At 38.0% G+C, this 26,388-nt stretch overlaps 1 protein-coding gene across 3 annotated transcripts in view; it reads right to left on the minus strand.

Annotated features, from left to right (window-relative positions):
- The window catches only part of NUFIP1 (nuclear FMR1 interacting protein 1), a 55,115-nt gene that overhangs the window by 8,869 nt on the left and 19,858 nt on the right, over positions 1–26,388 (minus strand). The window contains exons 6-9 of one of the 3 annotated variants that reach the window (XR_012426929.1): positions 21,573–21,665; positions 11,559–11,752; positions 10,036–10,165; positions 1,894–2,010 (exon numbers count right to left, since the gene is read on the minus strand). Coding sequence is in view for 2 of the 3 variants with exons in the window: in XM_005585775.4 (XP_005585832.2) it covers positions 1,894–2,010; positions 11,559–11,752; positions 21,573–21,665 (404 nt within the window). In the remaining variant the exon portion in view is untranslated. The remainder of the gene's footprint in view (positions 1–1,893; positions 2,011–10,035; positions 10,166–11,558; positions 11,753–21,572; positions 21,666–26,388) is intronic. The other 2 variants (XM_005585775.4, XM_065533203.1) reach the window with 2 other exon arrangements.

A 26,388-nucleotide genomic window follows, 5' to 3' on the forward strand; every position in this document is an offset into this window, starting at 1 on the left:
GCATGAGCCACCGCGCCCAACCAAGCTTATCCTTTCTATGCTTAAGGTTCTATAAAATAAAGAGGTGATCTCAAAGATCCCTTCCAGTTTCCTTTCTTGCAATTTAAAATGATGGCAGTCTCAAAATGAAGGTATGAGTATAAAAATACTGTTCCATCTTAAGAAACAGAGAAGCAAGCATTAGTCCAGCCTGTTGTTATGGGATTCTGTAATTCTGGTAATAGTTTTCTTTGTTATCACCTGTTATGAATACAACTGATAAGTAGGAAATGTAATATGTGTTTAAAGAATAACTCCATCTTCAAACTAGTGTATGAGAAACAAGACTACAAAAAAACACTGTTTTTCTTAAAATTAAAATGAGGCAACCATCTGTTAAGGAATACTCTGATAAAGCCAAAGTAGCTTATATTTCAAAATTCAAGTAGCTATTAAGAAGCTACCATAGTAAGCCATGGCCCACTTAAAAAAGAAAAAACTTCCCATGTTACAGATACATATAAACATCATTTTTTATATTAAAGCCTAATGGCTCCTTATTCAACATCTTCCAAATACATAAACATTGATTATCTCTAGCCTAGTCAACATTAAAAGTGCTGCCATCTCCATCAAACTACATTTCCTTTTTTTTTTTTTTTTTTTGAGTCAGAGTCTCACTGTCACCCAGGCTGGAGTGCAGTGGCATGATCTTGCCTCACTGCAACCTCTGCCTCCTGGGTTCAAGCAATTCTCCTGCCTCAGACTCCTGGGTACTGGGACTACAGGCATGCACTGCCATGCCCGGCTAACTTTTGTATTTTTTGTAGAGAAGGGGTTTCACCATGTTGGCCAGGCTGGTCTCGAACTCCTGACCTCAGGCGATCCACCCTCTTCGGCCTCCCAAAGTGCTGGGATTACAGGCGTTGAGCCACCGTGCCCCGCCCATCCAATTACATTTGAATCTTCTCTTCATTCTATATAAACACTTACAGACCTGTATTCTTATCCTCAGTACAGCTCCTACTTTGATTACACATCTTGTCCTGAGACATACACATGAATTCTCTCACAGCCAGTAAAGTCTAAATAAAATTACCACACAGAGCCAGGTATCCACAACAGTAGGACACAGATTTATTCATTAAACATATGCTGGATTATTGATATAAACCTTGGATTAAAAACTGCTACACTGCATCAGATCAAGAGCCTACTCATGGCTCTTTCAGGTAGCTCTGAAAGAGATGCTGTAGGAAATTAAACTGGTTTATCACAATTAAATTTCACAATGAAGCCGCACACGTTACCATCTGTAACATCATCTTTAAAGGTAAGACATGTATCCTGAATGTTACTGACTTCTCAGAAAGACTCGTGAAAAGATTCAATTTCTACTGACCTTTAAAATGCACAAGCTAATGCAACCACAAGTATAAGGTTGTGTATTCCAAGTGAGATCATTTATGTAAATATGCTCTAGGAAGAACAATGCCCTATATGCATTAAAAAAATTGTATCACACTCTTTGTCATAAAGGATCTCTCTCCATCTACCAAAGATGCTATAAACACGTTATAATAAAGGTTCTTGAGAGCAAAGAGAAAAAAATGAATTTTCTTTTTGCCATTTCTTTTAGAATTTTCTTCAATTCCATTAGTGGATATTTTCTCTTTTCCTTCCAGTTCTTTCATTATATTGTATTTTTTGCTTTTTTATTCCCAGAGTAGTAACACATTTCTTTATTACTCCAGAGTTCCTTTAACCCAAGTTAACTTTACTTCTGATTCAAATGAAAAAGGAATTTGAAGACCAAATAAAGAATGCACATCCTGGATGCTATTAATGTGCAGCACGCACCAAAGGCAAAAAGCAACAAAACAAAACCCTGTAACAACATACACCATGACTTACCTTCTGGCTCACTCTCTGACCCTGAAAGACTGCCATAGCTACTCATTAGTGAGCATAGGGCTGGTGTCACTTCCTTGGGTATCACAGAGCGTTGTGGTTTCTCCTCCTTATCAGACTCTGAAGGGAAAAGAACTCAGATTCAAAACATCTACCACTATAAAAAAGCTGACCATCCCCCACTCCCACATTTGTTAGTGAAAATTAAGTAATTTCTGATCATTTCCTTAATCTTTCCAAAAAACGAATTCTAGGAGGCCAGGAACACTTTCCCCTGGTTTACACATCTTCATGGGCCAAGAAACCATTTGCCCCAGAGGAGACAGTGGGGGGAAAGGAAACTATATAGAGCTCAGTTACTCAGCATGCTTCACAGGTTATACAATCTGAGCATACTCTAAATTAACTTAATTACATAGTCTTTGCTGTTCATTTACAAGTAGTAGGAAGGCCCAAACTTTATTTAACTTCACTGGATTGGGATCACTGCCTCTGAAAATTAAGTTTAGAAATAAATGAAATATTAACATACCTATGCTTTTAACTGTTTTTAAGACTGTTTTTCAGGATCCAAATAATATTCAAAGCATTTCTATAGGCTTAGTCAAACAGTAATGCTGAAATTAATCCACCCAAAGTTTTTTAGAGACAGAGTCTTGCTGTGTCACACAGGTTGGAGTGCAGTGGCATAATCTCGGCTCACCACAACCTCTGCCTGCCAGGCCCAAGCAATCATCTTACCTGAGCCTCCTGAGTAGCTGGGATTACAGGTGTGTGCCACTATGCCCGGCTAATTTTTTGTATTTTTAGTAGAGATGGGGTTTCACCATGTTGGCCAGGCTGGTCTCAAACTCCTGGCCCCAAGTTGATCCACTTGCCTTGGCCTCCCAAAGTGCTGAGATTACTGTGACCAGCCCACCCAAAGTTTTTATTATTTAAAACTTAAATAAACAAGAACTTAAATAAACAAGGCAACCATGAGAATTTACCAAGCATAATACTAAAGTGCCTGCCAAATGTAAAGTGTTTGATCCAGGCCCAGCAAGCCTAGTTGTAGCCCCAGGACACCACCTATTACATTTCTTTTTGGCAGCTCTAACAATCTATTAACTCTATTCTAGACAACCAATAAAAATAAGGCCTCACTGAAGACAATAAGTAATTTGTGTATTTAATTAACCAACTCAACCCAAAACCAAGATAAAATGTTTCAAGACTAAGCATTTAATGTTCACCAAGCCAGTCTAGGGGAAACCAAAGCATGCCAGTAGGAAATGGGAGTATCTTTCTGTGTGAATGTTCAACTGCCACCTTCTGCTGGATGAAGCTAAATCCTCTCTCCTCACTACCCACCATCATACCTATAAAAGTACTCCTTGTCAATTTTAAGCTAAATTACCTTTTCTCCTTGATTAATAAAGGGAAAGGAAAGTATGCAGTTTATGTGACTTACGAGTAGATTAAGCAGAAATCTACCACAGTGTTAGTATGCAGACTTTCCATTCATTGGTTGAATGATGAAAGACCAAACTGTAGCATTTATTTCCAAGACTCAAAGAGAGGTAACAAAAATTACAGTAATAGTTGAATATTATGTTCTTCAAAAGCATGATCTGACCTAATCCTTACGAGGTATGTGATGAGTGATGAAACAAAAATCCAGAGATTTTGAGTACTTTTCCTTAAGACAACTATAAATCAGTTGGGTCAAATTTAAAGCCTGGCTATCTGACTCCAAATCCAAATTGTTATCAGTGAGCTAGAATGCTTCCCACAGACATATAGTCTTCTTAAAATGAAGCCATCCTATCAAAGTGTTTTTATGGTCCACAATAATGCTAACAATGTCTCCCAGCCATAGCTCCATTCCTTTCTTCCCTTTTATAGTAAAACTCTAAACAGTTATTTGATATGCAATCATACCTTGGAGATATTGTGGATTTGGTTCCAGACCACTGGAATCAAGTGAATACAGCAATAAAGCAAGTCACACACATTTTCTGGTTTCTCAGTGCATATAAAAGTTATGTTTACACTACACTGTAGCATATGAAATGTGCAATAGCATTATGTTTTAAAACATATGCTTGTACCTTAATTTAAAAATATTTCATTGCTAAAAAATGCTAAAACTCATCTGAGACTTCAGGAAGTTGTGGTATTTTTGCTGACGGAGGGTCTTGCCTTGATGTTGCTGGCTGCTGACTGATCAGGGTTGTGGTCACTAAAGGCTGGGGTGACTGTGGCAGTCTCTCTGCCTTGACTGCTATTCCTTTAGGTATCGGCCCCACATTTCATTCAGATGTCTTGTTTTTGTTTTTGTTTTTTTTTTTTTGAGACGGAGTCTCGCTCTGTCGCCCAGGCTGGAGTGCTGTGGCCGGATCTCAGCTCACTGCAAGCTCCGCCTCCCGGGTTTACGCCATTCTCCTGCCTCAGCCTCCCGAGTAGCTGGGACTACAGGCGCCCGCCACCTCGCCCGGCTAGTTTTTTGTATTTTTTTTTTAGTAGAGATGGGGTTTCACCGTGTTAGCCAGAATGGTCTCGATCTCCTGACCTCGTGATCCACCCGTCTCGGCCTCCCAAAGTGCTGGGATTACAGGCTTGAGCCACCGCGCCCGGCCTCATTCAGATGTCTTAATGTCACCTTATCAGAGATGCCTTTACTGATCACTTCAGATAAAAGAGCATATCCCCTTCTCTGACCACTATTCTCTATTATTTTACTCAGCTTCACTCATCTTTATAATTCTGTTTTTTGTTTGTTTGTTTGTTTTTGTTTTTTTCAAGATGGAGTTTCACTCTGCTGCCCAGGCTGGAGTGCAGTGCATTCCACCTCCTGAGTTCAAGCGATTCTCCCCTTAGCCACCTGAGTAGCCGGAATTACAGGCACTTGCCACCACGCCGGGCTAATTTTTATAGTTTTAGTAGAGACAGAGTTTCACCATGTTGGCCAGGCTGGTCTCGAACTCCTTACCTCAAGTGATCTGCCCCCCTTGGCCTCCCAAAGTGCTGGGATTACAGGCGTGAGCCACTATGCCCAGCTCCCACATTTTCTGTATTACTTTTATAATCAGAAAATAACAGAAAAAAAAAAAAAAAAAACAAAGGGAAACTGACTCTGGAAAACTATTCCTCACAATCCAATTCATGAAGCAGAGGGCAAGGCTTTAATGTCCTTTCCTTCCTGGCTTCTTTTTCAAACTTTGTATTTTGAAACAATTTTGGATTTATACAAATGTTGCAAAGATAGTACAGAGTCTCCATAGACCTTTCATGCAACTTCCCTAATGTTACCATCTTACATAACTAAAGTACCTTATTATAGCTAAGAAGTTAACACTGGTACCACACTAGTATTTAAACTACAGACTGTAATGTAATTTCACCAGCTTTTCCACTAACGTCCTTTTTCTGTTCCAGGATACAATCTGCTATACTACACTGCATTCGGTTGTCATGACTCCTTAATCTTTTCTAAATCTGTGACAGTTTCTCAGTCTTTCCTTGTTTTTTTACGAACTTGACACTTTGAAGATTATTGTCAGGTATTTTTAGAATGTCCCTCAGTTTGGGTCTGTCTGACATTTTTGAAGATTAGACTGAGACTATGGATTATGGGGAGGAATACCACAGAGATGTGCCCTTCTCATCACATCCCAGGTCCATGATATCAGTAAGACTTGTTACTGGTAATGTTGACTTTGACTGCTTGATGGTCTGCCTGCTTTCTCTACTACAGAGTTACAATTTTTCTCTTTCATTATTATATTTTTTGAAATGAGTTACTAAGTTTAGCTCACACTCCTGGGAAGAAGAATTAAGTTTCAACTCAAGTAAGGAATATTAAAGAATTTTGGACATATGTTAAAACCACGGTAACTAATAATTAATAAATAAATATTTTGGGGGGAGATATTTTGATGCTATAGCAAATATTGTTTCATTTTAACGTTTCACCACTAATTTTACCATTCATCAGTGGATCTTGCCCAAAACAATTATTGGTGCTCTAATGCTGACTTGCTATTTCTCTCATTTCTTCTACATTTAATAATTAGAATTCTTTTGTAAGAAAGATCTGTCCCTCCTCCCCCACATTTATTTATTTATTTAGGCACTGATATCAGTATAGACTCATGGATATTTATTCTATTCTGAGGGTTATAATTTATTATTATTTATTTTGTGGCACCAATTGTTCCAACTTTGGCCCTTGAGAACTCTTTCTAGTATCCTTCTGACATGCCCACACCTTCACATTTTTTGAGTATTTTCTTACTTTCTGGCACTATGAGATGCTCTAGGTTCAGCTTATATTTTCCCTGTCCCAACCCCAGAATTAGCCATTTCTCCAAAAGGCTCTGGTTCCTTTACCTGGAGAACAGCATTTGGAAACCACAATTAGAGACCTAGGTGTACTTGTTCCTAAGAGTGTCAAAGCTCACTATACTTGACTTACCCAAAGGGTAAGTTACAAATTCACAAAATAACTCTTTCCCTATGTTTTCTTCTCCACTCAGTTAAATGTTTAAGGGACAAACCACATGTAATAACACTTCGAAAAATACTGTCCTTTTGGCACTATCAGAACATCTTCTACAGTGACTTTTCATCTTAAAAAAAAAAAAAAAAACAGTCCCTGGGATCTACCTAGCAGCTCCAATGCAGGCATTTTTAGCACCTATCTGTAAAGACTATGCTGAAGGCATTGTACTGGCTGACAAAATAATACTCAAGAAACTTCATTTTTAAAAAGCTGCTAAAACATCTTTCTAAACTGAAAATACTAGTATAGAGATAGCAGCAATTGATCTGATAAAACCAGACTTCAGCATTTTTATAAAATACGAGCTCAAACAATTTCTCTTACCATTAAAACATTAGCGACACTGTTCTTAGGGTAAATCTCACCTCTCTCTCTCATATATACACATCATGTTCCCACCATCCCAAAAAATAATCTAATGCAATCATCTTAAAAATTATCCTTAGACTATGAGTTTCTGGAAGGCAGGGAGACTCCTTTGAAATCCTTGGCATTATAGTGAATTACAGTGCTGGGTAAGCCAAACGCAGGACCTTATAAATCCCCACCAAAAGGAAAGTAGCAAAATAACATTGCCCTTTGAATATCTTGTCCACTCTAAACACCAGCTGTAAAACTTCCTATCTGGCTTCTTTCTGTAACTTATTTCTTTACTTACTTATCCGTACACCCCGCCCACCAACCCCATCCCACTATTTCCTATTGCCTTTATGGAGCAAAGCACAATAATATGCTCGAGCCCAAGATTTGTAATTAAGTATTCTTTAAAAAATGCTTAAAAGTTTAAAATGTTTAATAATAATAATAATAATAATGCTTAAATGTTTAAAAGTCACCCTCAAAAATAGGGACTTTGCTTTATAGTCTCCAACTCTCAAAGAAGGCAGTTAACAATGGGTATCCATGACGCCTGATGTGCTGGGCCAGCTTATTTTCTTATTTTAATGCCTACCTTTAAAACAACCTAGGTTATGTGAGTGTGCAGTTAGACTTATGTCCCAGTGTTCTATGACAACAGCTATATTTTAACAAATGACTAATAAGTTGGATTGCCTTTGTCTTGTGGATACTGAGGCACTTCAGTCATAGATGATCAATGCCACCTTACTGACCCGCTTTCTTTCTAGCTCAGACAACTGACTTATTGTTTAAAACTACAGGCCAGGAAAGCCATAAACTTGTTGCATATGTATTTAAACAATGGCAACAAAATGAACTGGATGCTAACTAATGAGATACCAAATCAAACAAAGAAAAAACAATCCTTAAGTTAGGCCAGTCAGCAGAATACACAAGGAAATAAAAAATATGCTAGTAAGGAAACCTAATGACAGACAATAAACCACACTCAAAACTGATAAATTGGGAGACTCCTTTAAATAAAAGGCTTTCCCATCAAAACAACGTCAATTCTCAATTCAAAGTAGCTGCACAATTACTGAGAGTACACATAGCACCAAATACAATAAAGAAAAGGTAAGCCCAGGCAATGATTTTCCAAGCATGATCTGAAATTTTTGAAAATCCTCTAGAACTTGAGTCTTGTTTAAAATGTGAGTGCTGATGTCTGGATTAAGTTCTGAGCCAGAAAAAGGCAAAAAATGGAAGCAATTGGGAGAACTTTATTATTAAAGTGAGCTTAGTGCTAAAAAGTGTCAACTGCCATATGAGAACAGTGGGTCATGTTATCACAATGCTGGCCGCTGGCCTGCCACTGACAACTTGAATAACCAGATTTTAAGGTTGGCTGGTTCTGGCCCAAGGTAAGAGAAGCTGCCTCCAAACAAGTGGAAAACATATTGGAGAGTGGAGAATATTTAGGGCAGCGGTATCCAATCTTTTGGCTTCCCTGGGCCACACTGGAAGATTTGTCTTGGGCCACACATAAAACACACTAACAGCTGATGAGCTTAAAAAAAACAAAAATCACACAAAAGAATCTCATATTTTAAGGAAGTTTACAAATTTTTATTGGGCTGCATTCAAAGCCATCCTTGGGGGCATACGGCCTGTGGGCCATGGACAAGCCTGACTTAGGACATATGAAAACAGGGGGATGGAGTGTCTGTAGCTATACCTGCAGTGAAAAGTTAAAGAACCTATGGCTTAAAACAACCGTCCCCAGCCTTTTTGGCATGCGGGACCAGTTTTGTGGAAGACAATTTTTCCAAGGACAGAGGGTGCATGGATTGCGGATGGTTTCGGGATGATTCAGCACATTACATTTACTGTGTACTTTATTTCTATTATTATTACATTGTAATATACAATAAAATAATTGTACAATGCACCATAATGTAGAATCAGTGGGAGCCCTGAGCTTGTTTTCCTGCAACTAGACGGTCCCATGTTGGGATGATGGGAGACACTGACAGATAATCAGGCATTGGATTCTCATAAGGAGCACACAACCTAAATCCCTCGTGTGCAGTTCACAACAGGGTTCACACCCCTATGAGAATCTAATGCTGCCACTCATCTGACAGGAGGCGGAGCTCACAGGTAGTAAGGCAGGCAATAGGGAATGGGTGTAAATACAGATGAAGCCATGCTTGCTCGCTGCTCCCCGCCTCCCCATCCCCGCTCCCCGCTGGGGTTCCTAATAGGCCAAGGAAGTATACCCCTGGCCTAAAACAGATTTGGAAAATATCAAAGTCCAGAAGAAATCCCAGGTACAAGATAAGGTGAATTTAAATGACAGCTTTCCTACAAAATTAAGCTACCATAATTTGATCATTGGCATTGTGATTTCCTTGGTTATAATACAATATTATAAAAATTAATAAATTTTTAAATATTCAAAATTATAAATTTGTAGCTTATATGGGTAATTTTTATATTCAAGATATATGTTCTCATCTTTGACACTCGAAACAGGCATGTTCCCATCCTTGACCCTCATTATAGGTAAGGGTTTCAACATTTAAACCAAAACAAAATTATTTGAGATCTCTCTTTTTTTTTTTGAGACCGAGTCTTGCTCTGTCGCCCAGGCTAGAGTGCAATGGTGTGATCTCAGCTCACTGCAACCTCCACCTCGTGGGTTCAAGCGATTCTCCTGCCTCAGCCTCCCAAGTAGCTGGGATTACAAGCATGCGCCATCACGCCCGGCTAATTTTTGTATTTTTAGTAGAGATGGGGTTTCATCATGTTGGCCAGGCTGGTCTCGAACTCCTGACTTCAGCTGATCCACTTGCCTCAGCTTCCCAAAGTGCTGGGATTACAGGCGTGAGCCACCACGCCCGGCCTGAGATCTCTCTTTCAACTGCTTCTCAGAATCCAACTGAGTTATTTCTACCAATAAGGATGAGAGGATTTACCACTGTTTCTCATGTCTAAGGCATCTATTGAGGACTAAGACAAGCTTAAATAGAAGCAAGATACAACCGTCTTTTAGTTGGTGTTTTACTAGATGAGTACATACTGAAATACTTTTTTTTTTAAAAAAAAGGGAAAACAGTATTAACCATCTACAAAGCTAAGTTAACAAAATGAAGACAACAAAGATTATCCAATATCAGAGTCTTAGTCCTTCAAGTGTTCATTTAGAAAATTGCACAAAGTAAAAGAATTACATAATTTTCAAATTAGTAACTTACTGATTATAATGGTAGTCTTCACATTTGTGTTTTAAGTGTTTTAATGACATAAAAGCTTATATTTGAGTACAGATGGTCTTTTGTCATCAAGGCCACACATTACAAGTCTGAAGAAGCAAGTGATCTCTCTCTAAAATTTTTTGAAAGAAAACAACAACAACAAAAAATCAGTGCCCAAGAGTCAACTCAGCACTGGCTCAAAATACCATCTGCCTTCTTCTTGCTCTCTCTCACATCTCAACTACCCTAGACTCAAACAATATTTTTTTACACAAATTCAGACTTCATATTTAGAGGATGTGCAGTGTACTGGCGGAGTGAGACTCATACGTTCAAATTCTCAATCTGCCACTAATGAGTAGAATGACTCAGGTAAACTATTAGGTTGATGCAAAAGTAACTGCATTTTTTACTATTACTTTCAATGGCATAAGCATACGTAGTCTCTATGTTCCTCATTTCTAAAATGGAAACAATAATGGTATATGTGTAAAAGGTTGTCATGAGAAGACTTCATCTATATAAAGCATATAGAACTCAGTAAGTGCCTTATTCAATAAGTGTTAGTTGATATTAACTTATCATTAATGTTTTTACTAAATTTTATCTTCCACTAAGTCTAATGTTCCCTTATGCAATGATCTTTTTCCATCCTAATTCAGTCAGCGAATTAGTTATCCTTTCTCTTCTTGCCATTCCTAAGTTCAAAAACTTGCCATGTGATTATCATAGAAGCCAACATCATCCAAGTTAAACAGGCTACAATTGAATCTACAATGTCAGTAATGTCAGTTCATTCACTAATAATCTTTGGGTATTCCTTTGCAGTACAAAGCATATGCAATTAGATAAAGCATCACAATGTTACTGGAGGAATAGGTAGTATAAATATTTACATATACATTTCATTTTTCAGGAAGAGAAATGGAGTCTCAAAGGCTAAATGATATCTGTATGTGATAGCAGCATTTTAATGCTTTTATTTTTCAACTAATAAGCAAGGTAACTTGCTTTATACATTTTACAGGAAATTCAAGGACAAATATATATAAATATAACCTATGCTCTGAAGAAGAACAGTACTAATCAAACATAATGAATTAGTACTTTTTGCCCAGAGATCATGCTCATGCTCAGTAGCATAAAGTATACTGACTTCCATTAGAATTGCTGCTTTATAGGTAAAGGGAAAATCCACATATTTGAGTAAACTTGAATGTACAGCATTAATACATTCAAAACAATCTTAAGAAATTTCTAAGGTTACATCATACTAATGAAAATTATCCAGCAACAACAGTCTTTCTCCTATAGCCTCCCTTCCCCATGTACCCACCCAAGACTTAGAAAAGATGTTCTGAAATGACGTTTTAAACAAGATGCTCCTATTAAAAACAAAACAAAAGCATCATTCTGCATTGTTACACATTTGATATTAAACTTTCCACAAACAAGGCTGTGAATAATCAACTTCAGCATCATTGTCTATACACTTATAAATGTTATTTTCCTGTTTAGCTTACCAGAATCACTGTTTATCAAAACACCAAGAGGATCTGCATTTGCCTCAGGTGGACTTTCTGGCTTCAAATCACACAAGTGATTGCCTGATCCAGTGACTGCTCTCTGTCTAGCATTGTCGTTTTTCCATTTGTGATTCTTGCCAGGACTTCTGATCTTTGCCATTTGTGAATGTCTGGACATCCCCTTCATCTTTCTGGAGTAAGAAAATTGCAATTTTTAACATAAAAGGCACTGACCTTCCAAGAAAAAAAAGACTACTAAATACAAAAGAAACTTAGTTGTAAAATTGATCACTTGTAGCCTAGTACATTAAATAGACCAAAATAAAAGAAATTCCAGTGACTTCCAAAGACAGGGGAGCCTATGATAGAACTTTAGAAGGACAGCAACCACAATATACCACACCTTATTGATTCTATGCTGCAAATTTCTACCCATATTGTTATCCTTCTGAAATTGGGCTGCATAGTATCATCATTAAAGGCCAATTTAACTGGCAGCATTCTTTCGTTCTTCTATTGTACACGAAAGTGTTTTTTTTTTTTTTTTGAAACAGTGTCTCGCTCTATCACCAGGCTGGAGTGCAGTGGCATTATCTCAGCTGACTGTCACCTCCACCTCCCAGGTTCAAGCGATTTTCCTGCCTTAGCTTCCCAAGTAGCTGGGATTATAGGCACGTGCCACCACGCCCAGCTAATTTTTGTATTTTTAGTAGAGACAAGGTTTCACCATGTCGGCCAGGATGGTCTCGATCTTCTGACCTCGTGATCTGCCCACCTCTGCCTCACAAAGTGCTGGGGTTACAGATGTGAGCCACCATGCCCAGCTGAAAGTGTTTCTTAGAGTTTATAAAGTATGTTCACTCTTGTCTACTCATTTTATTTTCTTTTGAGATGGAGTCTTGCTCTGTCGCCCAGGCTGGAGTGCAACGGCATGATCCTGGCTCACTGCAACTTCCACCTCCCAGTTTCAAGTGATTCTCCTGCCTCAGCCTCCCGAGTAGCTGGGATTACAGGCACCCACCATCAGCCTGGCTAATTTTTGTATTTTTGTAGAGACAAGGTTTCACTGTGTTGGCCAGGATGGTTTCGAACTCCTGACCTCAGGTGATCCACCCACCTCGGCCTCCCACGGTGCTGGAATTACAGGCATGAGTACACACACCCGCCTTGTCTACTCGTTTTTAAGGAGCTAAAGTTTCTGAAGCATTTACAAATATGCCTTGTTTGACCTTCACGAACCCTCTGAAATACGTAAGACAGGTACTATTTTCTCTACTTTATAGGCCTATCACAACACATAAGCATAATTGCAATTTCACAGCCAGCTCAAATCAAGTGCCAACTCAACAGCCACAACTACTTTCGGAAAGAAAGCAAGTATTGGCCAGGTGCGGTGGCTCATGCCTGTAATTTCAGCACTTTGGGAGGCCAAGGTGGGCGGACCACTTGAGCTCAGGAGTTCGAAATTACCTTGGGCAACCTTGTCTCTACTAAAATAAAAAATAAGCTGGGCGTGGTAGCAGGCGCCTGCAGTCCCAGCTTCTCGGGAGGCTAAGGCACGAGAATTGCTTAAACTTGGGACGTGGAAGTCACAGTGAGCCGAGATTGTGCCACTGTACTCCAGCCTGAGCAAAGCAAGACTGTCTCCAGAAAAAAAGAAAAGAAAAAGAAAGCAAGTATTTATGTGAGCATCTTCTAATTTAAACTATGTGTGTGTGTGCAGGGGCAGGAAAGACGGTTAAAAAAGGTTCCTTCATAGTAGACAATAACACAAGGTATTCTTTGGTGGAACTGAGTTTTCACAAAGATAGGTTTTTGACAGTTTGTCATTTATTGGGCAAAATTCATTTTTCATTAATAATGGAGGATGCAGTAAACAGATTAATTAGAAATCTGTATCTAAATCTCAATTTTGTCACTTACAGGCTGTGTCTGCTGCACAAATATTTGCATGCCTAAGCCTGTTTATTCCTTTAAACAGAATGGGAATCATAGGGACATAGAATTAAGATAATATACAGTACTTCACAGTTAGAGCAAGATAACACATTAAGCCTAATGACAGTTTACTATCATAACATTTTTGAAATAATTTGTTAAACCAACATGTTTAATTTATGTATCTGCAAATCTGCAACCCAGAGATTATTAATCCCTTTAGGGTCATAATAACCCTTGGAGAATCTCATTATAAAAATTAATATATAGGTATAGTTCAAATTTTGCAAAATGCCATGGACCAATCTCCAGTGTCCATCCACAGATGTCAGGCTGAGAACCTAACAGTGTCAGTGCAAAGAAAACAGGTCTAGTTTCTGCCTCTGGCTCACTGGCCCCATAAGGATAATGAAGAGATGCCACTTTCCTTGAGCTCCCATTCACAGATACCTTCCCTGTATCTTTTCTCTTATAGCGTCTGACCACAGCTAGCTTGAATGATCATCATTAAGGTATTCACTAATAAGTAATGAGTTAAAAAGATCCTTCACTAATGACATCTATAAGAATTAACTGAGAAAGTAGTGTATCTGTTATTTGCACTCTATTTCACCTTAGAGGGAGTAGTTCTGTTATACCACTTGACAATCATTTGAAAGGAAAAGTTTATTTAATCAACCATCTAAAAATAGTTATAAAAGGTATAATGTAAATAAAAATGTAGATGTACATAAAATGGAGAGATTAAGGAATAAAAAAAGATTCCATCCAAAAGAAGGCAAAAAAGGAACAAAGAACAAATTAAAAACCCAACTATATTAGGAATTACATTAAATGTAAATGAACTAAGCACTAGTTAAAAGGCAAAGATTTTCAGTTTGGATCACTAAGAAGATAAAATTATATAATATATAGGAGATACACTTTAAATAAAGAGACACAAAAAGTTTAAAAGGAATAGGTTGTTGAAAACACGATCCTTTCTGCACTGCATTATACTGCCAGATTTATCGTAAGTTAGGTGATTGTTTCTCAGTGGATCTGTTTGTGGACTCTATTCTGCTCTATTTATCTATTTAACCTTGGACAACACGACACTATCTTCATTACTCTAGCTTTCTTAGTTGCTGTTCTAGATCCTTTGTATTTTCATATGCAATCATGTACCACATAATGACATTTTGATCAACAATGGACCACATATATGACAGCAGTCCTATAAGATTATAGCAGAGTTAAATAATTCCCAATAATGTCATATCATCATAAAGTAAAAAATCACTTTTACAAAACAATTTAGTGTAGCCTATGTGTACAATGTTTGTAATGTCTTAGTGTATAGTAATGTCCTGGGCCTTCACATTCACTCACCACTCACTCACTGACTCACCCAGGGCAACTTCCAGTCCTGCAAGTTCTCTTCATGGTAAGTGTCCCATTCAGGTATATCATTTTTTACCTTTAATGGTGTATTTTTACTGAAACTCTTCTATATTTAGATACACAAATACTTAGCATTGTGTTACAACTGGATACAGTAAGACAGGGTATGGGGATGTAGCCTAAGAGCAATAGGCTTTACTGCACAGCCTAGGTATGTAGTAGGCTGTATTATCTAAGTTTGTGTAAGTATACTCTATGATGTTCATAACAACAAAATTGCCTAACCCGCTTCTCAGAATGTATCCCTGTCATTAAGTGACACACTGTAATTTTAAAGCTTATCAATCTCCCCCATCCCTCCTCCACATAAATAAATAAATAAATAAATAAATAAATAAACTTGCTGGAATTCTGACTGTAATCAATTGGATTTGGGGGAGAATTAAGATAATTATATTGTTTTCCAGTCCGTGTATATTATATATTGCTCCATTTATGCAGGCCTTGAATTTTTCTGAGCAATGTTTTGTAGTTTTGAGTGTAGAGTCTTGCAGATCTTTTGTTAGGTTTATTCCTAGGCATTTGATACTATTCTAAATGGTATCTTTTAAATTTTCACTTTTTAATTGTTTGTTGCTACTTTATAGAAATAGAGTTGATTTTTAAAATATTGTTTTTACAAGTATTTGGCAACTTTGCTAAATTCATTTATAAAAGTGGTAACACTGGACATCCTTATCTTGCTTCTAATCTCAGGGGAGGTGGAGGAGTGATCACTACTGCACCATTAAGTATGATATGGCTATAGAGTATTGATAGATATCCTTTATTAGATTAAAGAAATTATTTTCTATTACTAGTTTGCTGATATGTCTTTTTTTATGAACAGGTGGTACATTTTATCAAACTGTTTTCCCTACTCATTAAGTTAATAGCATTTTCCTCCTTCACTGTGTTAATGTGATAAATAAACATGCTCCTGGAATAAGTCCCATTTAGTCATGATGTTTATCCTTTTTACATACTGCCAGATTTAATTTGCTAACATTTTGTATAGGATTTTTGTGTCTCTGCTCAAGAGTTGTGTTTGTTTCAAAATTTTCACTTTACATATTTTAAAGCTATATTACTAGACACATACAGATTTAGAATTGGTATGTCTTCTTGTTGTTGCACTGACTCTTTTAACATTACAAAATATTCCCATTTATCCCTAATAACACATCTTGCTTTAACATCTATTTGGTCTGATATTAATATTGTTGTACCAGGTTACTTTTGGTTGGGGTCTGCATGGTATAACAATTAGTACTGGATCAACTGTAATTCATATGTGAAAAAATTTTAAAGGTCCTTAACCCCTACACTATGTACAATAATTAATTCTAGACATATACCACAATGGCAAAGCAATAAATCTTCTAAAAGAAAACAAAGAAATAGCTTTATGATCTCCAAGTAAGCAAATATTTTTTAAGGCAGAATACACACAGCACTGACCATAAAAATAAAAGATTAATAAATCAGACTTCATGAAAATTGCAACTTTTATTTATAAAAGACACCATTAAGAACTTCTGTTTCTGGCCAAAATAAAGTAACAGGAACTGAATTTATCCTCCTACCTGAAATAACCAAAAAATTAGCCAAAATGAAGAAACAACAGTCTCTATGACATAGGACATCAAGCAATAAGAGCAGTGATCCCTGAAAGACGGAAAATAAATGAACAGTAAACCCTGCAACTGCCCTTGCTTACAGCCTTAAGAGTTTCCAGACTGTAGAAAAGAGGAATCCAGATGGGACGTGGTAGAATCCCTGAGGTGAGGAACTGGAGTTGAGACACCAGAGAGAGCAAGACATCTAGAGCTTGCAGGATGTACCTGAGAGGAAAAAACTACAGAGAGAGAGAGAACTCTAGAGATTTGCAGAGGATTTACCCTGGACTATTTAGCAGAAGAATGATCGGCATGTATTTGTCAGGAAACTACCCAAAGTTGGGGAAAAAAAACCATCCAAAAGGATCAGAGTTATCAGCACCTTATCTTCACTCGGAGTCATAACTAGGTCCTGTTTGTACCTCATATTTCATAGGGCATGGGGTAAGATACCCAGTAAGATCTTACATCAGTAGTGAGTAGTTAGGTTCAGACTAAACACTGCTCTGGTTTCGTCTACCAAATCTTAAAAGCAAGACCCAGAAGGATCAAACTGTTTCTAAGTAACTCGGTTGTGTTCTCAGAAAAAAGTTCAAGAACATTTATAGAAACACAAAAATATACAGCACCTAATGTGGTTTGGTTGTGTCCCCACCCAAATCTCATCTTGAATTGTAACTCCCACAATCCCACATGTCATGGGAGGAACCCGGTGGGAGGTGATTGAAATATGGGGGTGGGTCTTTCCTGTGCTGTTCTTGTGATAGTGAGTGAATGAGTCTCGTGAGGTCTGATGGTTTTAAAAAGCGGAGTTTCCCTGCACAAGCTCTCCTCTCTCTGCCTAATGCCATTCACAGAAAATGTGACTTGCCCCTCTTTGCCTTCCTCCACAATTGTGAGGCTTCCCCAGCCACGTGGAACTGTAGGTCCAGTTAAACCTCTTTCTTTTGTAAATTGCCCAGTCTCGGGTATTCTTTATCAGCAGGGTGAAAATGGACTAATACAGCATCCAATAATGTAAAATTTCCAGTGTCAAGTATCCAATAAAAAATTACCAGGCATGGGGCCAGGAGCAGTGGCTCACACCTGTAATCCCAGCACTTTGGGTGGAAAGGTGGGCAGATCACGAGGTCAAGAGATTGAGACCATCCTGGCCAACATGGTGAAACCCTGTTTTCGCTAAAATACAAAAATTAGCTGGGCGTGATGGCGCATGCCTGTAGTCCCAGCTACTCGGGAGGCTGAGGCAGGAGAATCGCTTGAACCCAGGAGTCAGAGGTTGCAGTGAGCCAAGATCACGCCACTGCACTCCAGCCTGGGGACAGAGCGAGACTCCATCTCAAAAAAAGAAAAAAAATTACCACGCTTGCAACAAAGCAGGAAAATATAACACAAAATAAAGAGAAATATCAATTAAAAGGTGATCCAGAACCAACACAAATATTAAAATTAGCAGGAAGAAATTAAAAGTTACTATAACTGTACTTTATGTTTAAAAAGTTAAGCAGAGAAATAAAAGAACCAAACCAACCTTTTTTTTTTTTTTTTTTTTTTTTTAACAAGACAGAGACTCGTTCTGTCAATCAGGCTGGAGGGCAGTAGCACAATCACAGACCACGGTAGCCTTGAACTCCTGGGCTCAAGTGACCTCCTGCCTCAGCCCCTCGAGAAGCTGGGACTACAGGTGTGTACCACCATGTTCAGCTAACTTTTAAATTTTTTTTGTATAGAGAAAGTCTTGCTATGTTGCCCAGGCTGGTCTTGAACTCCTGGGCTCAAGCACTCCTCCCACGTTGGCCCCCCCAAAGCACTAGGATTACAGGCATGAGCTACCATGCCCAGCCCAAATCAAACGTCTAAGAATAAAAACTACAATGTCTGAGATAAAACATGCAAAATTACATTGAGACAAAATATACATATACATAAGACTAATGAAAGATTAGACACTGCATAAGAAAGATTAATGAACATGAAGGCATAGCAATAGAAATGATCTAAAATGAGACACAGAGGAAAAAAAGTTTTAAAAAATAAGGCCGGGCGCAGTGGCTCAAGCCTGTAATCCCAGCACTTTGGGAGGCCGAGGCGGGTGGATCACGAGGTCAGGAGATCGAGACTATCCTGGCTAACATGGTGAAACCCCGTCTCTACTAAAAATACAAAAAACTAGCCGGGCGTGGTGGTGGGCGCCTGTAGTCTCAGCTACTTGGGAGGCTGAGGCGGGAGAATGGCGTGAACCCGGGAGGCGGAGCTTGCAGTGAGCCGAGATCACGCCACTGCACTCCAGCCTAGGAGACACAGCGAGACTCCGTCTCAAAAAAAAATAAATAAATAAAAAATAAAAAATAAAAAATGAAAAGAGCATCAGTAAGCAATAGAACAACTTTAAACAGCCTATTATACATGTAACTGGAGTCTGAAAGGGAGAGGAAGGTAGAGAAAAAACATTTGCAGAAATAATGGCCAACATTTTCCCAAATCTGATAAAAATTATAATCCAAGAAGTTCAACAAATGCCAAGCACAAGAAACATAAAGAAAACTATACCGAGACACATCATACATTGCTCAAAACTGGTGATAAACAGAAAAATCTTAAAAGAAGCCAGAGATAAATTTATACAGATAAAAAAGATAATAATGACAACAGATTTCTCATTGAAAACAATGATAATGAGAGGACAATGGAATCACATCTTTAGAGTACTACACATTTGAAAAACTGTTAACTGATTACATATCCTGCAGAAGTATCTTTCAAAAAGGCAAAATACTTTTTCAGACACACAAAGCTGAAAAAAGTAATTCCCAGCAAATTCTCACTGCAAGAAATATTAAAGGAAGTCCTTCAGACAGAGGAAAAATGACATCAAATGGAAAGATGGATCTACACAAAAGAAGGAAGAGCCCTAAAAATAGTAACTACATAGCTATCCTAACTATCACTGACCAATCCCCAGCTTTAATGGAGCCTTGTCAAGATCAACACATATGCCTGACTCCTAGCTGATCCCAAATATCTGAGCAATGAACAGTTATTGTTGTATAAAAAAAGGAAAAAGGATATCCATTAAGACAATAAAAAGACAAGCCACATATTGTGAGATATATCTGCAATACATATACTCCAAAGTAAGATTTGTATCCAAGTAAATGACTCTTACAAATCAGAAAAGCAACCCCAATTAAAAACTGGTCAAAGGCTTGAACTGGTACTACCCAAGAGAATATTCAAATAGTCAATAAGCATATGAAAAGGGATTAACACCATAAGACAGGAGGAAAATGTTACGACAAGAGGAAAAGGTGTAACTTACCAAGCACTGACCAGGACACAGAGCAATAAGATGCATTTAGTAGAAGTGTTAAACTAGTTCGACCACTTCGGAAAACTGGCCATATCTATTAAAGCTAAACATGTGGATACCCTATGACCTAGCATATTTATATGACCAATGAAAATGAGCCCTATGTAAACAAGACAGGTAAAAGAATGTTCACAGTAGCTTTATTTATATTAGCCCATATAACCCAAATGTCCATTAACAGTAGAATACATATATATTCTCACAATTAAGTTCTATACAGCAATAAAAACAAAACATTTTACAACTATACACAACATGGATAAATCTCACAAAATAATTTTGGGCCATAGAACTCATACACCCAAGAATACATACTATATAATTCCATTTATCTACAGTTCCCAGAACAGGTAATATAATCTATGATGACAGAAATCAGAAAAGGGGTTACCTTTGTGGTGAAGCATTGAACAGCGGAGGGCTTAAGAGAGCTTCATGAGGTGAAGAAGTTATGTACATTCACCTGTGTGGAGGTTACATGGATGTATGGGATGGGAGGGGTGTATGTGTATATGTGTATAAAAATTCCTCAAGCGCATTTAAGATTTCTATATTTTTCATATATTATAATGTACTTCAATAAAAAATGAAATGGAAAAAATTCTTAAAACGTCTATGAAAGTGAGGGAGTTGCGGGGGGAAGATAGCTCATACATTGCTGGTGGGAGAGTAAACTGGTCCAGCTCCATGATATTCGGTAGTACATGTGAATATTACAGATGCACATAACTCTTTGACTCAGCAAATCAATTTCTAGTAATCTATCTTCAGAAATACTTACTCATATGTAAAATATTGTTATGTATAAGGGCAATATGAAAACATTTTTTATTGGCAAAAGGTTGGTAAGAACTGAAATGTCCATCAACAAGAAGCTAATTTAAAAAAAAAAACGACACTGTGGGACATCCTTAAGCTTCCTACACATCCTGTTTTTGTTTTTGTTTTGTTTTGTTTTTAAAAGAGACAGGGTCTTGATCTGTCATTCAGGCTGCAGTGCAGCAGCACCCATCTCCAACCTCTGGGCTCAAGCGATCCTCCTGCCTCAGCCTCCCAACTAGCTGGAACTACAGGCACATGCCACTATGCCCGGCTAATTTTTCTGTTTTTATTTTTGTAGAGACGAGGTCTTGCTATGTTACCCAGGCTGGTCTTGAACTCCTGGGATTAAGTGATCCTCCCTCCTTAGCCTTCCAAAGTTCTGGAACTGCAGGTGTGAGCCACTGTGCCCAGCCACATCCTTAAATAATGAGGTTTGTTACACATTAATGTGGGACAATCTCTAAGTATACTGCATGGCTAACAAAGCAAATATAGTATCAAAAAAAGGAGGGGAAAGACTGTATCTATCATCTACCTGCTGTATAGACATCAGGTATCTCTGGAAGGATAAAATGGATCGCCTCTGGGAGGAAACTAATTAGCTGGGAGACAAAGATTGAAAGGTCTTATTAATTATCCTTTGAAAACCATATGAATATAGGGTAATCCTTATTTTAAGATATAACTATTTGTATTATCAGGCTGGTGTTAAAAAAAAGATAAATTGATCTTTTTTAAGTAAATAAGTTATAAAAGCAAAGATTTCAGAACTGAGTACATAAGGATTTTAAGATTTTGATTTGTGCTCCTTTTCATTATTCATAAGCATGAGGAACTTACCCATACTGTGTTGTTGTCAATACTGCTCCTCTCTTTTCCTTTTCAAGTTTTAACTTCTTCTTTCTTTCAATATTGGCCAGAGTTGGATAGTTTCTAGAAAATAATAAAAGTTCATTATAATACGGCTTTTACAGTACAACTTTAAGCAATCAAGCAATTGCTGAATTTAGCAATTTTGTTTAACAACTAACACAGCAAATTATAAACCTTTAACTGCTTCTATAGTTTTTTAAGAGGGAAAAAAGTACTTATGACAATGTTACTCAAAGTCTGGACCAGCTGCTGATCCACAAACTTTGCTAGCAGTCTGCAACTAGATAAGAAGGGTACACTGGAATTTAAATCAAATATATCATACAATGTGCTCAAACTGATCTAATTCATTTATATGGCATGTACCTATAAATACTGCTTTTAAAAAATTTTAAGTCTATTCAATTTATTCTAGTAACTACCTTTTATTTCTTTCTTATTTATTTATTTATTTTTGAGTCGGAATCTCGCTCTGTCACCCAGGTTGGAGTGCAATGGCACAATCTCAGCTCACTGCAACCTCAGCCTCCCGGGTTCAAGCAATTCTCCTGCCTCGGCCTCCCAAGAAGCTGGGATTACAGTCACCTGCCATCACGCCCAGCTAATTTTTGTATTTTTTTGTAAAGACAGGGTCACATCACGTTGGCCAGGCTGGTCTTGAACTCCTGACCTCAGGTGATCCACCCACCTCAGCTTCCCCAAATGCTGGGATTACAGGCATGAGCCACCATGCCTGGCCAAGTCTATTCAATTTCTTATGCAAACACATGCTAGGTATATCGAAATTACCAAGATGAGGAGGAGACAGTTCTCAAAAAATATACAGGCCAGGCACGGTGGCTCACGCCTGTAATCCCAGCATTTTGGGAGGCTGAGGTGGGTGGATCATTTGAGGTCAGGAGTTTGAGACCAGCTTGACCTACATAGTGAAACACCATCTCTACTAAAATACAAAAATTAGCCAGGTGTGGTGACGGGCGCCTGTAATCCCAGCTACTCGCGAGGCTGAGGCAGGAGAATCGCTTGAACCCAGGAGGTGAAGGTTGCAGTGAGCAGAGATTGTGCCACTGCACTCCAGCCGGGGTGACAGAGCAAGACTCCCTCCCATTAAATAAATAAATAAATAAATAAATAAATAAATAAATAAATAGTCTACCAGGAGGATAAGAAAAACACACAAATAGCGATAACATAAGACAAAAGTACCCCAAAGGGTATAAAGATTTGTGCAGGGGATGGTGTGGAACGGAAAGACTATATCTAATTGGAAAAATCCATAAAGAAAAGAAATGAAATTGGTCTTAAATGGTTACAGAAATGAGAGTGTGCTAAACAGGCCAAACAATGCAAACAAACCAAGACTTCAGAAAGTGAAAGAGGCTGGGCGTGGTGGCTCATGCCTGTAATCCCAGCACTTTGGGAGGCCGAGGTAGGTGGGTCACTTGAGGTCAGGAGTTCGAGACCAGCCTTGCCAACATGGTGAAACCCCATCCCTACTAAAAATACAAAAAATTAGTTGGGCATGGTGGCAGATGCCTACAATCCCAGCTACTCAGGAGGCTGAGACAAGAGAATTGCTTGAACCCAGGAGGCGGAGGTTGCAGTGAGCTGAGATCACGCTACTACACTCCAGCCTGGGTGACACAGCAAGATTCTGTCTCAAAAAAAAAGAAAAAGTGAAAGAGATATCTGGAGAATGACAAGTAATTAATACGGTAGGAAACACAGTTACAGGCAATCAGACTGGAAAGGAAGACTCAGGCCAAAATATGCCTTGAATACAAAACTAGAAAGTTTATATTTAATTCAGCAGCTGATGGAGAGCCACAGAAAGTTATGAACAGGGAGAGATATATACAAGGCAGTGATTAAGATGAAATCTGACAGAAGTGTGCAAGATTAATTGCTTTGTTTCTCTACACAGCTGTGTGGAGATGCAGACACCAAACTTTCAGGGTGAGGGCAATAGATTCCAGGAGTATCAAAAACACAGAAGGAGGGGAACAGCTCTCTACTACTCAATCTGGCTGCTGATCAGAGTAAGTTTTGAGAAACATCAACAAATGTTTTCTGCCACTGCTTCTAGGACACTTCTCTACCTTCTTCCTATTTTCAATAATTTCATTACTGACTTGGATAGCACAGACAATATATAAAGCCTATGGGTGGGGCATACTGAAAGACAGGAATGGAAATGACATTGGGTAAGTAGTTTAGTAATCAGAAAAAAATGCAATGAATTTCAGCGAGGACAGTGTGAGGCAATATATATCCAGTCAAGAAAAATAGACTCAATAAAAAAAGATGATGAATGTACAAACTATAAATAAACATAAAAGGAAACGATCAAGGTCATAGGAGATAAAAATCTGACAGTCAGTCAGCAATATATGACTACATTTTTAGAAAGCAAACATAATCTAAGGTTATATGAAGTAGACTCTGGCACTTGTACGAGTGTGAAGTCTTCCTCCAGGACACTCAAAAGCAGTCAGATACTCTCAGGGTACTGTTTCCAGTTCTGTACTTCCAAACTAAAGGAACGCCGAGGGAAAAAAAAAAAAAAGACTTGGAAGGGATTCAGAAGAGACTCAAGGATGATTAATAGGATGAAAAATAAAACCTCCACAGAAAGATGAAAGGAATATTTGCAGCCTTTAAAAGAAGATGAGAAGTGACAATAAAAACAGTTTTACAGAGAGGATGGTCCAGTTGTTCTCAAACTGAAGAGAATATGCAGAAGAAGAAATGAGAAAAACAGTGATGACTTTCACAGGCCTCACAGTGGCGAGACACATAACTCACAGCTACTCAACACCCTCCACAACTTTTAAATTTACTTCTTATTACTTAAGTTTCTTCAACATTTTTGCAGAGTATTGCAGACTCTTACCATGCTGGGCTATATGTTACATGATAACATTAGGCACTACAGTGTACCATGTACCAGAGAGCAGATGCTAGGTAACTGCTTTTCAATAGTAAAGAATTTAAACGTGTTATAGCAAGTGGATTTTAGGTAAGACATAAGAAAGAATTCCCTAAATGAAACATCAAAGATGTGATGTGTAGAAACTCCTTTGATGGAAGCCTTCTAAAATAGCAAATTTTCTCTTTCTGGCAGACTGCAGTATCATGTTCCTAAAGGTAAGAAAACTTGTATTCCTAAAATTAAGTATCATGTTCCTAAAAGTAAGATTAGAGTTTTAAAAAGTTGTAAGATTTTATTTTTCTTGGTGCTGCAATCATTTTCCCTAAAGCCAAATCATACAGCATTAGTACTGCATAGGTCAGGAATTAAGAAAGAATCGCTTTTTTTGGTGGCCTTTTTGGGGAGGTAGGGGAAAGCAGGTTATTAGTGGAAAGCCTTAAACGTTACCAAATTAAATACACTCTTCCAAAATTTATTACATTCTTATTTACACAGAATACAGATATTTAAAACTAGGGGAAAAAAGGTTGCTAGAAAGCAAATTATCCCAAAAGAGAAAAATCAGACACACAAGACCTAGTTACACACATAAACAACAGTAGGAAGCCACACTCCACCAACATGAAGCTGAGATAAATGAATAAGGAAACAAAGGAGCTCTGATGAAGGAGTTCAGGTTCCTAAAGTACAAGAAATAACAAATCCAAAGACTATTAAAAAAACAAATTATGTCTTACATTGCAGTTACATACATGTAAAGCTTAGTCCAATATCTCCTGTTAGAGAATGGATAACATGAAGTTATAAAGACCATGACAAGGGGAATTTTCACAGTTGGGTTCTCTATATTTTTATCCACTAAAATCATTTTCTCCCTATACTTCTATCTTTCCCCAGTTCACTAAGAGGAAATGGCCCTGAAATTATGCTTTTTTCCTTCCTCTCTTCTCTCTCTTTCATTTTTTACCTCTTCTTCACCTTCCCCATTGCCTATACCTTATGCCTCCAGTGACAATCTTTAAGCACTACAGAGCCAACACATGGGCAAACCGTGCTAACCATTATCTTAGCACAGATCATTCTGGTCACATTATTCTCTCCAATTTTTTTTCCTATGCTCAAATTACGACCCATTTATTGGCTTTTCCCCTCTGCCTGTTCTATAAAATATAGTTACTCTTCCCACTCTCATTGAACCACAACTGCTTCCACACAAGCTACACTACTGTACTTTTATTTCTTTCTGAACATCAAAAAGATGTAGCATTCTTTAGGAGCAGATCTCCTGTGCTGGAATTCTGCACGAACCAGGGAAACAAAAGGATTTCCTCAGAGTCACAGTAAGCATTGAAATAAATTGTAAAACTTCTCCACCTAGTGGACTCCCAGTCTGCTGTGAAAAATGTTCCACTGTTTTCTACAATAAAAGCTAGGTTTTGGAAACAAACCTCTACCACTCATTTTCCCTAAAGCCAAATCATACAGCACTGGTACCGCACAGGTCAGGAATTAAGAAAGAATCACTTTTTTTGGTGGCTTTTTTGGGGAGGTAGGGGAAAGCAGGTTATTAGTGGAAAGCCTTGAAAGTTACCAAATTAAATACACTAGATACCTCTGAGTCTGACTAACCTGAAAAATACAGAGATGAAGAAATAAAGACAAAGATGTACTTTTGTTAAAGATAAAGAAGCCACATGCCAAGCAAACCTTCAGAGTTTTCTTTAGGCTTTAAAATTCTTACTCTGTGAACTCTTTCACAAGCTTTTCCTAACACAGCAGTTACATAAAGACCTTTTTTTTCCTGCATGTCAAAAGAATATAGTGGCTTCATCAGAAAGAATGTAGCTCTCG

The sequence above is a fragment of the Macaca fascicularis genome, chromosome 17 (genome assembly GCF_037993035.2).
Source record: "Macaca fascicularis isolate 582-1 chromosome 17, T2T-MFA8v1.1".
NCBI lineage: Eukaryota > Metazoa > Chordata > Mammalia > Primates > Cercopithecidae > Macaca > Macaca fascicularis.